We start from the raw sequence: 15,267 nt of genomic DNA, 5'->3' as shown, positions 1-15,267 counted from the left end.
AAGCAATCCAGTCCAAAGTTCGGACAACAGTGCTGCAGGCTACTGTCTGGTTTTAAAGAGCTAAGTGGCAAGTAAGGTAGGTAACTTCGTTGTTCCTGCAGTATTACTGCCTGCAAGAAACAGAAGGAAAAAGGCACCTCATTACCTAGAGAGGGGCCAAAGACACTTGAAAACTCACCTTGTACATGAAGCCATTTAAGTATAACTCCTTTCAGTTTCACACAGGACAGAGGATGTCAGGACAGGACTGACAAGTCTCATGCTCTGTGTGATGCACTATTTGTGCACATTATGTACTGCTGCTTCATATACACTCTGCTATGTATTACCTATATGTTTAGGAGGCTTGAACCATGATTACTCACCTGGAAATCACAATTCTTACATTGCGATTTCAGTGCAATGTCACGCAGGAAAGTGAGGGAACTGGCACGATGTGTGCAAGACTCCCCACAAAACAGAATTAAAAGCAGAGCTGCAAAATTCCCTTGCTTGCCACATAGTAAAAAACATAAGGCATTGCCACTCTGAGACTGCTGAAAGACCTTAGCATCCCTGGAAGAGCATTTGATTTTATTTGATTTCATAATTTTCTCCACTGCTCCCCTCTCCCTTTCATTTCTGTTCCATTGGTTAGGTGAGAGAGTTCTAATTTATTTATTTATTTTCATCTCTGACTCTCTTCCTTTCCTTTGCTGCATTAGATACTGTCACTCCTCAGAAAACAAAACAACAGCAACAAAAAAAAAGCTTTTTATCCTGAAAGAAAGCTGACACAGGACCAATAAATCTGTGAGTGTGCACACTATGTACCTCTGCCACCCCTCCTCCTCTTGTTTTTTTTTTTAATTCAAGTGACAGGCTTTTTTTGGAGATGAAAGCAGACATTATTTTCCCAGTGAGACCTGAGTGTCTTTGAAATCTTTCCTGCTGTTGCTCTCTGATAACCTGCACTCTCTCGACATCATGATAGATTATCTATATGCTCTTTAGGCTTTCTTAGTCACGGGAGATGGTTGCCGAGGTAACTCGATCCAGGCAGGTAATCTCTTCTTTTTCTATAAAGACTCTAAAAATAGCATCCATGCCATGACTGCACTACAGCCTCATTAGTGATCTGGCTCTGTACAAATTCATAACTTTCCTCACTTGATTATCATGCAGAACATTGTGTCAGTTAGTTAAGATGATCTCTAAGCCTTCAGCGAATACACCCAACCAGAAAAAGCATGCCCAGAAGATTTTTGGAGTTGAATGGAGACCTCTTCTCTTGTGTCCTGCTGAAAAGCTAATGTAAATAATCAGCAGCACCACCATCCACCGCCACCAAAAACAAAAATTGACTGGAAGGACTGCTTGGGAGGGATTTTTGTTTTAAAATCAATTTTTTCATTCTATTAGTTTTTGCTCAGAGTGGGGCACAATAAACCCCACTCACAGTTCATGAGTACCCTCTTCTGTTTTTTAGGATCCACAATCCCTCACTATACAACGATGGCACCAAAGAGGACATATATATTATTATGGAGACCAGAATCACTAAACAGGTAGTGACTGACCTTCTAGTACCACCTGAACATAGTCTTGAGCAGACATCTTGTCCTTGCGCACAAAGCACTGGTAAGCTCCACCATCACTCTTGGCCATTCCATCCATAATAAGGTTCTCCCGATTGACACCAGTGATCCGGACGTTGTTACCAGGGTTGATGATTTCACCATTACGATACCAAGAGAGCTCCTGGTCCTCAGTTCCCGTCACACTGCAGGACAAGGACACTTGACTACCAACACTGCTTTTTACTTTCCGTGGGCTGATCGTGGCTTTTAGTGGTTCTGAAGATTTAAATCAAAATAAGGGAAAGGGAAATAGAAAACGTTAAATATACGTGTCTAGTTATGTGCAAGTAACAAATTAACTCTTAATTAAGGAGAACAACAAAAATCACAGCCATACCCTTCTGAAAAAAAACCCAAGCAAACAATAAATGACTGTAGTTGCTCTAAACAAGCATTTTTGACACCAATATCCATGACACAAAGCAAAGATCTATAGGAATAACCTATTCAACACGTGATATAATCCCATGCCTAAATGAACAGTAGGAGCAGATCGACTGAGTAACACCATTGGTGCTGAGGGCCTAACAATGGCACTACACATGTTTTGGGAGGGTAGGACGTTACTTCATGTTAGTTCAGTGTGGACCTTTCAACTGGTGCATTAGGTACATTCCTGAAGCTTATCTTCTGGTTTAATTTCTTGCAAAAGGAACCCTGTTTACACGTTCCAAAACCACTCCCTGATGTGAACAAGTGCAGTAAATGCCAATGACCAGGAGATTAGCTTTTAAGGGTGGAAGATCCATGCTAAAATGTTAACATAGGTACACTCACAGATATCCATCAGATCTGTCCACATGGAAGTGTTTTTGTGTGGGGGCTCACTAGATTTTCTGTTTCGACATTGGAGGACTACAATATTTTCAAGTCAGCCTTAAGAAACAGTGGGACATAGGTAATGAAAGTTTTATATTGTAAAAAAAGGATAAACAGTGTTGAAGAAAAGTCATAAATGTAAATGCAAGGAAAACAATCTTTATCCTGCCACCTAACAGTTATCAGCATTACTGAATGCGGATCTCATCTCATGCTTTGTATCTATTGGTTTGACTTCCTTATAAAGATAAGGGACTATTATCACCATTGATATCATCTCTGAAACTGAATATATATGATCCTATTTATTTTTTTACCAGCTTGCATTTATGCATACACAGACATGTATACACATGCTTATACATGAAAATTTCTTCAGCTAACTCATTCACTTTACTGAACATTTTATAACACACAGGTTAGCGTTTATAACACATGTATGTTCAGTGGCCAATTGGGAGCAGAGGCCTGGAAAAAACCACACAGGTCAGTGGCCTCAGTCATTCTGGATCACAGACACATATGTAACAGACCTTTCCTATACAATGGTCCTGAACAACAGTTAATCTGTGCTTATATGCATGTTACTAGTCACTGAATATCTCTACGTTTCCTATTTCCTATCAAAATGACCACAACGGCTCAAAACTGTCAATGACACATTAAACAAAATAGACACACTCAAGTGCACCACCAGCATCTCAGAGCCATGATGATGCAAGAAAGTGAACCACATCCTCCATTGAAGAGGACGGTAAAACTCCTTTGCCCAACTGTTGCCTCCCGCCAACCTGATCCAGAAGAATCTACTGGCTGTTTGAGGGCTAAGTAAAATGTATCACCAGGCACAGGGGATACTTTTGGTAACCCTAGCAATACCATTACATCATGTCTCTGGCACAGGGGATACTTTTGGTATCACTAGCAATACCATTACATCATGTCTCTGGCACAGGGGATACTTTTGGTATCACTAGCAATACCATTACATCATGTCTCTGGAAGTTTTGACTTTGTATCATACAAGGCAGACAGAATTCAACTAATTTTTATGAATACATTTAGAAGCAAATCTCCTCCGTTATAATTCACGAATTACTGATCTTTGATCTTGGTTTTATTTTGCCCAAATACATTATGTGTAATTATTTGTGAAGACATTTTTATGGCCTGAACTGTTCACAAACTTCTCCCTTTTCAGTTTGCTAGTCATGCTGTATAGGTGGAAACATTAGTTCACAAAGCATTATTTCTATTCCAGGAAATAAATTTTTTTTAACAATAGAAGAATAACACTTTTCCAGTGCAGTGCTTCTGAGTAATAATTATCTTTGTAGAATTTGTGAAACATTCAGAATATTCACACATGAATACTCAACTGAGGGGAGGTATGAGTATTCAATATTACCGAACAGCATGAGTCATGGCAATGAGAGTTTGGCAGCTTTATTCATGAGAACATTTGCAATTTCTTTTTAAGCATCCAATTCAAGCTTCTAAATTACATATCCTCCATGTGATAAATTATATAGCTACATTAGAAATTGCATCTATTTGCACTTCTGATCGCTCAATTGTCTAACTAACTCATCTCCACAGAGCCTACTTTCTGTTGTTCCACAACTTTGAGAAGTTTAAGCATTGCTAAGATAAAGTAACAAAACAGAAGGTACAGCAAGATATGGCAACATCTTTCCTGATGCAAACACCCAAGTAAGAAGTGGCCTGAGATCTTCACTCAGTGCAGGACTTACGTTTTACGTACAGACGTCCTATCATCTCGGCAGTCCCATAGTTGTTCCACACCTCGCAGACATAGCTGCCTGAGTCTGAGGGACGCGTGTTCTCGATCAGCAGACCTGTAACTGTCTGCCGAAACCTGCTGTCAGGCTCCCAGGGAACGTTGTCCTTCAGCCAACGATACTTTGGTGCGGGGTGCCCTGATGCTTTGCAAGGCAGCTCCACTCGCTGTCCTGCCATGGCTTTACGGTGGTCAAACCCATCTAGAATAGATGGAGCTGAATTCGCTGGATCTGAAAGAACAAACAGCAGTTTTCAATGGAAGCATCGAAATTCTTTCATTCACTAAGCAATGTGCCAATATTTTTTCTCCTGCATTTTTTGACTTACTAGCCCAGTGTTTTATGTACTACAATTTGCTACTGTGACCCAGCCATCAGTATGTAATATCTCAGTAGTGGTGGCTGGGATCCAGCAGCATGTACTACTGAAGCATCTCATGGCTACTTGGAAATCCTCTCACTGGATTTTTTCCAGGTGGCAACCATTTCTCTGGTCATCCTTCATGTGCTCTATCAGAGGAATGGAGAGCCAGAAATGTGTTGCCTTAATATTTATTACTGTTATGCCTGCACTACTCTGCTAGAATGAAGCCAACAGATTCTCCATGCTTCTCGGTGGTCTGAAGGCTTTGAATTGAAAAGCAATCTATCCCCATGTCAGGAGAGAAAAGGGCAAAGACACAGGAATTTCCATCTGCAGTCTAACTGACAGACAAGCCTTTTCTTCCTCTCTGGAAAAAGAACTTAATGTGACAAGACCAACTTACAGCTTAATACTCCAACTTTTTGTGCTCAACTTACTGAGAAAAGCAGCTTTCAGACCAATACACTTGTGTAGCACCTGATATATATTTACGTATCTCGCAGAAGTCTAGCAGAGTGCCTTCACCAGAGGTGCAAGTACTCCACCAGAAATACTACTCTGTGATTCTGGCTTTTTAAGCTTGAAAACTTTTGCAGGAAGAGGATGACATGGTTTACAGTTTTGTGCAGCATGCAGCATGATGGAAGCCCATCCTGGAGCTACTGCAACAGAAATACTGGACAATAAATCAACAAATATTCATCTAAGTATTTTCGCATCACATGCACCCAGTTTTCTAGGACTTCTGTCTCACAAAGAAACTCCACATGCTGATCAACTCCTTTACTCCTATCTGACACACCGATCTCTTTTTGAGTATATCTACATCATAGTTGCCTGGGTGTAGGTGTGATTGCAATCATTTTGACATTTTCAAGTGGTCTTTGACTTAGCTAGCTCTGCTACTGCTCACAGGGCAGCTGCAGCAGGTTCCTGTTAGGAGCTGGAGAGATTAAAGAAGCAGTTCATGCTGAATTTAAGCTACTCAAGTGATAGTGTAATCAGTACCTGAGCTAGTTAGTTTAAAACTAGCTTAGGTATATCTTCATGAACTGCAGCCACACTTGGGAGAGTATGCTTGAGAACAAATAGCTAGAGGCACTATGTAAGTTATACTATCAATCCAGAAACTAAAATTGTGATGGTAAACAAATGGGCTGAGTAAATTTTATGTGAATATCGAGATAAAACCCTAAATGCCAAGTTCAGTGAAAGACAACCACAGGGGTTTTGCTGCTCTCTAGATGCCAGCAAAAAGTTGAGCCACTGAAAGCAAAACCACATTCAGTTTACAGCAACTTACTGTCTGTCTCATTAGAAACATGTCAACCAGTAGTTAAACAAATGATTTTGCATGCATCAGTAGCCTCAGGGTCCATATTTGGCATCAAGAAGGGTTATATTTTTGAGCTTGCCATGCTGTTTATGTCTGGCTTAGTGAAAGCACAATCTGCCAGGATGCTATTGGGAAGGCCAATGTCAATTTGACTAATTGATTAGCCAGTTCTTTTCTCGCCTTTTGGGTCATCAGGCATCTATGTTTTCAGTGCATAGATTCTTTTGTGCAGCCTGAGGAATTAAATCAGTAAAAACGTAAGCGCACAAGAAATTACAGCTCTGGCTCTTAGGAAGGTCACATCTACACGAAATCAATTTTTTCAATTGAAAGTAATAATTAAATAATAAAAAAATAGAACTGACTTATAAAGGTATTGTTTGCACATTTCTACTCAAAACTCACAGTAGCTTCATATCTTCTCCATACACTTTTAACTTCAAAAGACTTTGTGAAGGATATATGTGGTCCCATTTGCAAGCCTTTAAGTAGAAAAACACAAAGTACCGCATGGACTTCAAAGCAGGATGGGGGCCACCAGGGGAGGAATTAAAGTAATGGTAAGGAAAAGTTGGGGCTAGTAAGTATCACACTCTGACAGCCTCCTAGTTTGCAGCAGAGAACCACACATGCTTTGATGCTGGGCCCAGGCAAAGCACGAAGCCACCTCGGACAACAAGCTGATGGTGACAGCAAAGCAGCTGCTGCCCACCTGCCCCCATGCCTAGGCAGAAGCCTGGGAAGGCAGGTGGGCTGCCCCCAGGAGCTGGGGGCTACGGCAGCAGATGCCATGGGAGGCACAGTCCCCTTCTGCAGCTACCATTTCTCACCCTTCAAGAACAGCACACCAGTCCCTGGGTCCTCTGTGCCAGGTTCACTTCTCTTCACTTTTTCCCTTCTCAAACTGAGCCTTAGCAGGAGGAGGCCAGGCTGGAGTCCCATCCATGGAACAGCTAAACTGGGATTTGCCTATGTACTTGAGAAGCCTTGAGTTGGTTCTTGTAGAGGAGGTACTTCAAATATATTCAGGGATACACAAAATATGATTCCAGTGACCTGCTTTCTTGCACTCTGTACTTATATATTTAAATGGATGGTAGAAACATCTCTTTGGGATGTCCCTGGAAGAGACTGCTATTTAGAGCTCCTACATTGCATATATTCCAGTTAAGGAAAAAAAGAAAAAAGAAAAAAAAAAAAAGACAGGAAAAAAAGCACAAAAGAAATCCCAAGGTTCATTTGCAATCACCTGCAATGAGGCAAATAGCAAAGTAACATAACCCAATTCCAATATGTGGTATGTACTCTTTTGAATTATTATTTTACTATGCTTTAACAGTCAGCTGCAAATGACTTCTAGCAAGGACAACAGCAGAAAAACTGAGGCAAAATACTGTTCTAAAATATTCTACTTCAGATTTTCTTTGAAGGACAGAGCAAGAAACTCATTACTTTTTCAAAATCATAAGGATTTTTTGGAGGGTGAGGGTTAAAAAATGGTAAAGATTTTGGGAGCTGGGATTCATGGCTGGACAAAATTATTTTTGGAAAAACATGCTATAATGGGCATTAGAGGAATATTCTGTAGCATGCTAATGGCCTTGGTTTTAATTTTATTTAGAAAGGCCACATGATTTCAAGGAGATATTCTTACTCCAAATGAAATTTGGAACTTTGCTTTGTTCATAGGCATACTACTTATTCACATGTGTATTTGCTATTATATGTACATTACCTTTCTCACTCTTTCAAACAATAACAAAGCTTAACTTGGATTAAAAATGTGGTCAAGAGACTATGGTCAATACTGACCACAAACTATTTCATTCCCAAATAAGCAGAGAATATTTATGGATGTAAAAGGCAGGCAAAAATGTAGGTCTCATGCAAGCAGACCATTCACAACTATGTTCATGGATTCTCTGATCTCCGTTCTTAAAGGACTCACTATTTTAAAATATAAATTCCAGTAAAGGAAAAAGAAAACCTGTTAGAGAAATATTAAGAGAGAAACTCTTGCCCACAATTGCTGCACTTGTTCAGTAGACTAACAGGACTGGAAATCAGACCCCACTATAGATCTGATAGAGAACAATTAACCCCATTGAATTAAAAAAGCCAGGTGTTGCACAGAGGTAAAATTTCCTGTTTACATTTGGTCTGTGGAGGAGAATAGAAAAGGGAACTCCAGACACAGCACATCTTTTAGGGTGATTGTCCTGAATTACAAACAAGACAGAGCTTTCATTTTTCCCCTTTTGTTCAGTGAAGTAACTAGAAATTTTCCCGTGGTAACCAAGATACAAGCCTGATTTTATTTATGTTACCACTGGCTCAGCCTTAGCATGATTTCATACGGAAGCAGACCATATTATGGAACCAGCTAGAAGGATGGGACCCTGCCTATGCTTATAAGACCAAAGCAGGCAGATTATTGTGCAGGAAAACTACTTCTTCATGTGGCTGGAAAAAGCAGAGGCAAGAGTTTTACCCACAGGAGACACATATCAAAGGAAGAAACTCCTGCATCTGACTGGTAAGTGATTCTAACCTGAACAATCACACTATTTTTTTATCATTAGTATATTTAAGTACTGACTTGTGTGTTCAGAGGGCTCCAGAATCCTTCAGCAATGACCATTGTGGAGGAGGGCAATAAGTATGTTACTAATGGAAAACCCCGTGCCCACCTCTGTCTCCCTTAGTTAGGGCTCTCGAACAGAGGGTGGAGAGCTGAGACCTAATCACTAGATTATTTTTTTTTCTGACAAAAAGACCAAAAGACAAGAGGACAAGGTCAAAAGGAGAATGACCCCACTGACTGTTAGATTGTGAAGGTCACCATACCCTGACTGATCTTTAGGGCAACTTAGTAACAGTGAAAAGGAGAAAAAGTTCTGTGGGGCTTTCAGTGGGATGGTGGGCATGTCTTCTGTATGGGAAGGATACAGGGAGACAGAAGAGAAATACAGTCCTACCTAACTCTATAGATGTGGGAATACAGTTGCAGATTTGCTCACATGCAAACAGAGGGTACAGTTACAGGCACCCAGCAAATGAGGGAGAAGAAGGGGAGGTGGAGAAGAGCTAATCCTATGCAGAGATGTTTGAGAGCAAGTTCCAAACCCACACCTGGGGTCAGCTCCTCCTTCTCACCTTACCCACAAGTGGCACCTCCTCTCACTGAGACAAAATGGGGAGAAGGTGGGATTGGAGCAGCACTGTACCGACAGCCCTAAGTGTTTAGTGTGTGTGTGTGTGGGAACCCAACAGTCCATCACAACAATTAGGAGGTGATTTACGATTACAAGGAAAAGTTAAAATGACCCCGATACTTTCTCATTTTCCTACCTGCTGCATGAGGCCATTTGCCCTGGGACTCTTAGTTCTACCCATGGACACCACCAGCTAACCCTCCTGCCTACCTGCAGCACCCTGGGTGGACTGGGACAGGTCATGTACCCCTTCTGGCTGGAGATCCCTCCTGAAAGCAGGGAAACACACTGTTTTCCCCAGGGAAGGAGTGTGATGAATGAAAAGGAAGGCTGAAATGCACTTGAGCTAACCTGAGACTCCTGCAGTGGAAATATCTACAGCTGAGCTAAATGTCCTGAGCTCCTGCTATGGTTAACAGAAAAAGAGGCACCATGGGGCAATTCATCTCACTTCAAAGTGGGCAGCTGAAGTAGGTCAGATACACTACCCCTAAAAGTGTTCCTCTCCTTTGGTTACGAAGGGAAGTTAAGGTGACTAGATACTTTCACTGTGCAAGTCTACTTTTAATGGGATGAATCCCATCCACAGTCCTTTTACAAAGTTCTCTAAACCTACTAAAAATCACTGTACTAAATGCCAGTGCTCCCTACAGGCTCTCTGGAAATATCTAATAGGAGGTGAAAAACAGTAAAAGGGATTTTAAAATGGGACATTTTATTTTGCAGCAGCAGCTCACAGCTGACCACTTCTACTTTCCATTTGATAGACAACTTGGTTGTTAGTGCATATGGGCACAAGAACCTGCCTTGCCAGTTTAGCGCACTAGAGAGAGGCATATACAGTACTTAATTTAACATGATATATGAAGGAGTACCTGATACAAAAAGTCTTGCACTGTTGCTTTGTCGTGTTTCTCCAGTGTACCTGTGCCTTGTGATACATCGGTAGTTGTACAGTCCATCTTCATTCTGTACGTCTAAAATATACAAGGCTCCCGTGGATGTGATGAGAAATCTAGGTCCTGAAAGACACAAGAATTTGCAGTGTTTAAAATATCTGCAGGTTCTTACTGTGTTCTCCTTGCTCACACTGGGGGGTGGATGACACAGACTGGAGGGTTCTGAAGGCTTTTTTTCCAGATTCTAGAAACTACCAATTATAAGTTTGCTAAGTACTCACTGCAAATGCATATAAAGATATTAATTCATGTGCACTTCTTATAAAAAAGATAGGGATCTGTAAGGAAAATGTGAGGAATGAAGGAAAGATATGCGCCATTGTCTATATCACAATCAACAAACAATATTCAAGAGGCATCTGAAATAAAATACAGAGTGAAGAACCAATGCAGAATTTAATCCAGTTTAATTCAATACTGTAGAGTGATATGATGGCAATTGACCAGCAGACCTGTACGTGTTAGAAAGACAGTCTGGGACAGCATGCATAATTAAACAATATTAGCCAAAAATGGCATCTGTTGTCCAGGTACACCAGAAAACTGAGAAAAAAAAGATCATAAAAAGTAAAACTAAAGGGATCAGTGAAAGCAAGAGAAACTCACAAAAGGAGGAAGTTTTTACCCCAAGAATATGGGACATATTTGCTAAAGACTTCCGGCCATAAGAGCCATGTACTGCACAGCCCTGCTCCACAGCCTGCTGCAGGGAAAACAAAGACAGCAAAACCAGCCTTGCTGTTGTTGCCTACACCGCTGACCCCAGTGAGGCTGTACATACCTGTGCTAGCTGCCAGCTAGACAGCACAAGTGTCAGGAACAGTCCCACCCCACCCTGTCCATGTTTCACGCGGGTTAATGCACCCCAGGGCTCAGTAGGACAGGCTGAGCTCCCTGCAGTTCAGTACTTCCACGGCCAAGCTACTGGCAGAAGATGAGTTAATACATTATCTGATCTGCTGTGGACTTTTTTTTTAATAATATTGCAGTCTGTGATTAGAGAAGCACAATATAAGCAGGTAGACAGACTCTGGGTCTAAAAGAAGGGCTTAAATAAATAGCACAGGATGTGTTATTTAATACCCAAAGATACCTTTTTTTTTTTAAATTCTACAGAGAAAGGTTTATTTCAGGAAGAAAATTAAGTCTAGCAAAGTGACTGCCCCCTAAACCTGAACAAGACTGACATGTTCATGGTCACCATTTCTCCCAGTGTTCATTCAAATTGAAAATAATATGGTTGAAATTCTCTTCAAATACATATTTTTTATTATTAACTCTAGAATATGTGGAAAATATCATGGTACGTATGTACACGTGTGCAATTTTGATCATTTGACACCTGCACAAATGCCTCTGTTCTGTTGTAACTGCATGTTCTAAAAGCAAGGACACAAATAACTAACATCTACATGGTACATGTTTACTCTAAAGCTTTTCCCATATTACAATAAATGGAAGTAATGTGGTTAGAATGCGTTGCAAACTTGGGCCTCACCTGGTCACTCTTTCCATTTAAAAAATACTGCAGTCTAAGCTATGTATGCTTTTCTAAAACTTTATGCTGGAGAAAATGTTAATATCTTTTCTTTCTTTTTTGTCTGCTATTTTTTCTCTAGTAGCTGGTAGCTCTTACAATATACATACCCCTACCTATGTATTACAAAACATACCTGGCTCCAAAATTACGGGAGAGAATACACAAAGATGAAAGCCATCATGAACTAATATTCAGTAAACAGGCAGTAAAAAATATTTCCTTTTCTTCAGAGCTCTATTTGAGCAATGACTTTTTAATAATTAAGTGTAGTCAGGGTGCTTGCTCACAAATGCATCAGTGGGAAAGCAATCCAGCAGAGAAAAGACAGAAAGGAAAAGGTATCATTACAAAGGGCAATCTCCTTTAAACCACAATCTGAAAGAAATGGAAAAAAAATAATTCTAGCAACCATTTAATGTCATGGGACAGGACTGACCCTTAGAGCAGAGAATATTGAATAAAGCAACAGAAGCCTACCTCTCTCATCCTTGTATGAATACTGTATTATAAAATAATCACACTGGTGACTTGTCTTGGCTGGCCCTGTTCTCCTGAAGGTCAAGGCACAAGCATGGAAGCAGTTAGGTCACAACTTTGGAAAAGCATAAACCACACTGCGCATATCCTTCTGAAGTACCTTGTTTGTTCAAATAACATGTGCCATTACTAAGAAGTATATTAACAAAATAAATCCCTGGAGTGGAGGCATAGAAGATGTTGAGCTACTTGCCTGCTACTGAAGGAGAAGAGCTGGGCAAGGGAAGGTGTGAAGGAGGAGGGAGGACTGGATGGCAAGAGTACTCTCCTCAGCCATGAGCAACACTATATTCCAGCCGAGGGAGGTTTAGAGGCTAGGGAGGTTCCTTCTTATACAGAGGCCATATTGACTTCATATGCCTCTGGAAATTTAATTGCTTGCATACAGAAGGCTTGTGTTTCAACACAAATTACTTATAAACAAATGTACTGTTGAGAGTAGCAGGAAAAGCACCTGAATACGTAATATTTCAGTTTCACAGCCAGCTGTCTGAAATATGGCATTGAAATGGTTACACAAGAAAAGCAAAGCTATCTTGCATCTTGTATTTTAAGACATTAGTTATAATGTTTGGAGGAAATGATATAGACAGTTAATAACAATAAGTTAAACCAATAAAATATGCTTCTCAATTACTAATAAGTTGCTAGTCACAAAATAGCTTGGCTTGACCAAACATGCTAATAAGGTTTTCTACATATACCAGACAGCTAACAGCTACCTACTAGCAACCAGAAAGCATAGTCTGCAAGTGTGCAGGCAGTCACCTAGTGAACCCCCTTAACAATCACAGGCTTGTCCTTTACCTGCTGTCAGTCATACAGTCCAGCTCCAAAGCCACAACAAAGAAAATCCTACTGCCACTTAGGGATGCAGGCTCATAATGATTCACACAGAAGTGCTTCCCGTTGGTCAGACAATACTTCTTTTTTTTTTTTTTTTTTTGGTTGATCCTCACACTGTAACTCCTAGGTATAACGTAATGTCCTATGTTGAGTATTTCTTCCTTTTCCTTTCACAGTCCCCAATTACTCAGACATAAACACTTGTGCCATTCTACCCTATCTCCTCATCACATAAGTACTCAGCATCTGTACCCTTTAACAAGGTTTACCTTTACCCCTAATTCTAGGTTAGAAGGATATTTAGAATTTTGGTGTGAAAACCATGGGCTGTTTGACTTCTGTGTCACATGCAGATAGATGCAGCACTACTGAAATATCCATAAAGAAAGTCTACCTTTGCCAAGAAATATGTTATAAGGATTACAGGTAATTAAAGCACAGTTGTCTCCCTTAGTCTGTAGGCAGCATAAAATGGCAGCTTCAGGAGATGGCAATCACATTTAAGGACTTTACTTGGGGTTAATGATGGGTATGGAGGAAAGCTAATCTCTTCTTGCTTCTGTTTCCAGCGATGTGAGCATTAACCAGCTCTGTATTTTAGACAGCACAGCCAGTTCAGACGTGTGCTTGCCCACAGCAATGCCACTCGGCTGGCAGGGCTGCCAGGCTGCTGAACCAGCACTGCATATACCGTGCAGACATGTCCTCTACAGCCTGATCAAGGCTTAGATCAGACTTTTCAAGCTGGTATGTAACCCCATTACCAAACTATACAGGGGTAGATGTTGGTGGAGACACTGCTCAGCTGTCACATCACAGGATGAGGAACACATAAAAAGGTGCTAATGGGATGGATGGTTGTGACCATTTTGGTCCCTCCAGTAAATCTGCACATGCTGTGCATTTGTATCAAGCAAGTGGAACCTAAACAGCTGAAAGGCAGAAATGTGCTCCTGGTACAATGGCTTCACATAGCTTTCTTTTTCTGGGATCCAGTTTCACCTTTGCTAAATATACATAATTCCATTTCTACAAAGAGTCACACTGTTGGAGGTGACTAGTATGCACAAGTTTAAGTTCATACAAATGTGTCCAAAGTTTAAAAATTGATTCCTTTCTCTATGCTTTTCTAAAGCTCTCACTATTTTCAGATCCTCTGCACAATTTTGAGATATGGTCTGCACAGGCCATCATTAACAATTAAATTTGTCTCTCTTCTTAGGATAAGCATGAAGCAACTGTCACAGAAATTAAGTTAGAAGATGAAATTCAGAGCTTTCCTTATAGCTGCCGAAAGCTCACTTCCTCAGTATTTCTACCTTGTACGTTATTGCTGCTAATACTCACTCTGGAATTGAAACTGGGGAAACTTGGAGTGGCTACTGCCAGGCTGAATAATATGTATAGATTTGTGGGCTATTTCCAGATCCCATAGTACTGACATATTTGCAAGTGAAGCCTTCCCTCCTCAGTCCTGGAAGTGGGTTTTTTCAGATGCAGTTGTACATCTGGGTCAATGAGAGTGGCTACACTTATTAAAAGCCTGCCACTTAATAAAAGAGGTTTGTGAAAGCTGTGCAGAGCCAAGAAATTGTTCAGTGTTATCTTGCTATATTTTCTAGAGAAGTTATGAACATACTTGAGCTATCTAGCACTGCTTAGATCATCTTCCTGTTGGAAATTACTCAGGCAATTGTATAATAAAACCTTCACTTAAGGCATTATCTAGAGATTTTTGCCTCACCCTCTTTAAAGATAACTAAAAGTAAATAGTTATTGCCACATATCAGATGTTATCCCACAGTGTACATTTCTCACCAACACACATTGTGTGTAATTGCAGGGCTAAAGCTTTCCCTTTTCCTCTCTTCTTCTTAATATATTTTGCATACTTATGTAATGCTTTAATAACCAACCCCTCCTTCTAGTGTAAAAATGCGAGACAGAAAAGATGACAGAAAAATAAAAGGGGAAATGCATGTAATTTCTGTCATCTTCTAAACGGAGAGCATTTTCATTAAAACCGACAGGCTGTCAGCTGTGACAAAGCCTAAGTGTTGAGTGTTCTGCCTTCTGTACTTCAAAAAGTGTTTAGAAATGCACCAGGATGGGGATCGACAAGCTCTTATTGCCCTGTTGATCTAGAGGAGTGCTTTCTTCTTGAGGCGCATTTAATTTAATCGCTCTTGCTTTGCTGTAACAAAGTCTAATTTTTTTGACTCACCTACTT

At 40.5% G+C, this 15,267-nt stretch overlaps 1 protein-coding gene and 1 long non-coding RNA gene across 2 annotated transcripts in view; one reads left to right on the top strand and one right to left on the bottom strand.

The window, feature by feature from the left end:
• The window catches only part of DSCAM (DS cell adhesion molecule), a 474,394-nt gene that overhangs the window by 178,722 nt on the left and 280,405 nt on the right, over positions 1-15,267 (bottom strand). The window contains exons 4-6 of the mRNA XM_052794447.1: positions 10,031-10,177; positions 4,193-4,471; positions 1,560-1,835 (exon numbers count right to left, since the gene is read on the bottom strand). Of these exons, the coding sequence (XP_052650407.1) occupies positions 1,560-1,835; positions 4,193-4,471; positions 10,031-10,177 (702 nt within the window). The remainder of the gene's footprint in view (positions 1-1,559; positions 1,836-4,192; positions 4,472-10,030; positions 10,178-15,267) is intronic.
• The window catches only part of LOC128144950 (uncharacterized), a 123,787-nt gene continuing 116,857 nt past the window's right edge, over positions 8,338-15,267 (top strand). Inside the window, exon 1 of the long non-coding RNA XR_008236274.1 lies at positions 8,338-8,476. This is a non-coding gene — a long non-coding RNA (uncharacterized LOC128144950). The remainder of the gene's footprint in view (positions 8,477-15,267) is intronic.

Source organism: Harpia harpyja, chromosome 8 (genome assembly GCF_026419915.1).
Source record: "Harpia harpyja isolate bHarHar1 chromosome 8, bHarHar1 primary haplotype, whole genome shotgun sequence".
Classification (NCBI taxonomy): Eukaryota; Metazoa; Chordata; class Aves; order Accipitriformes; family Accipitridae; genus Harpia; species Harpia harpyja.
Note: the sequence above shows the minus strand (reverse complement) of the source record. Positions and strands in the feature narration are given on the sequence as shown.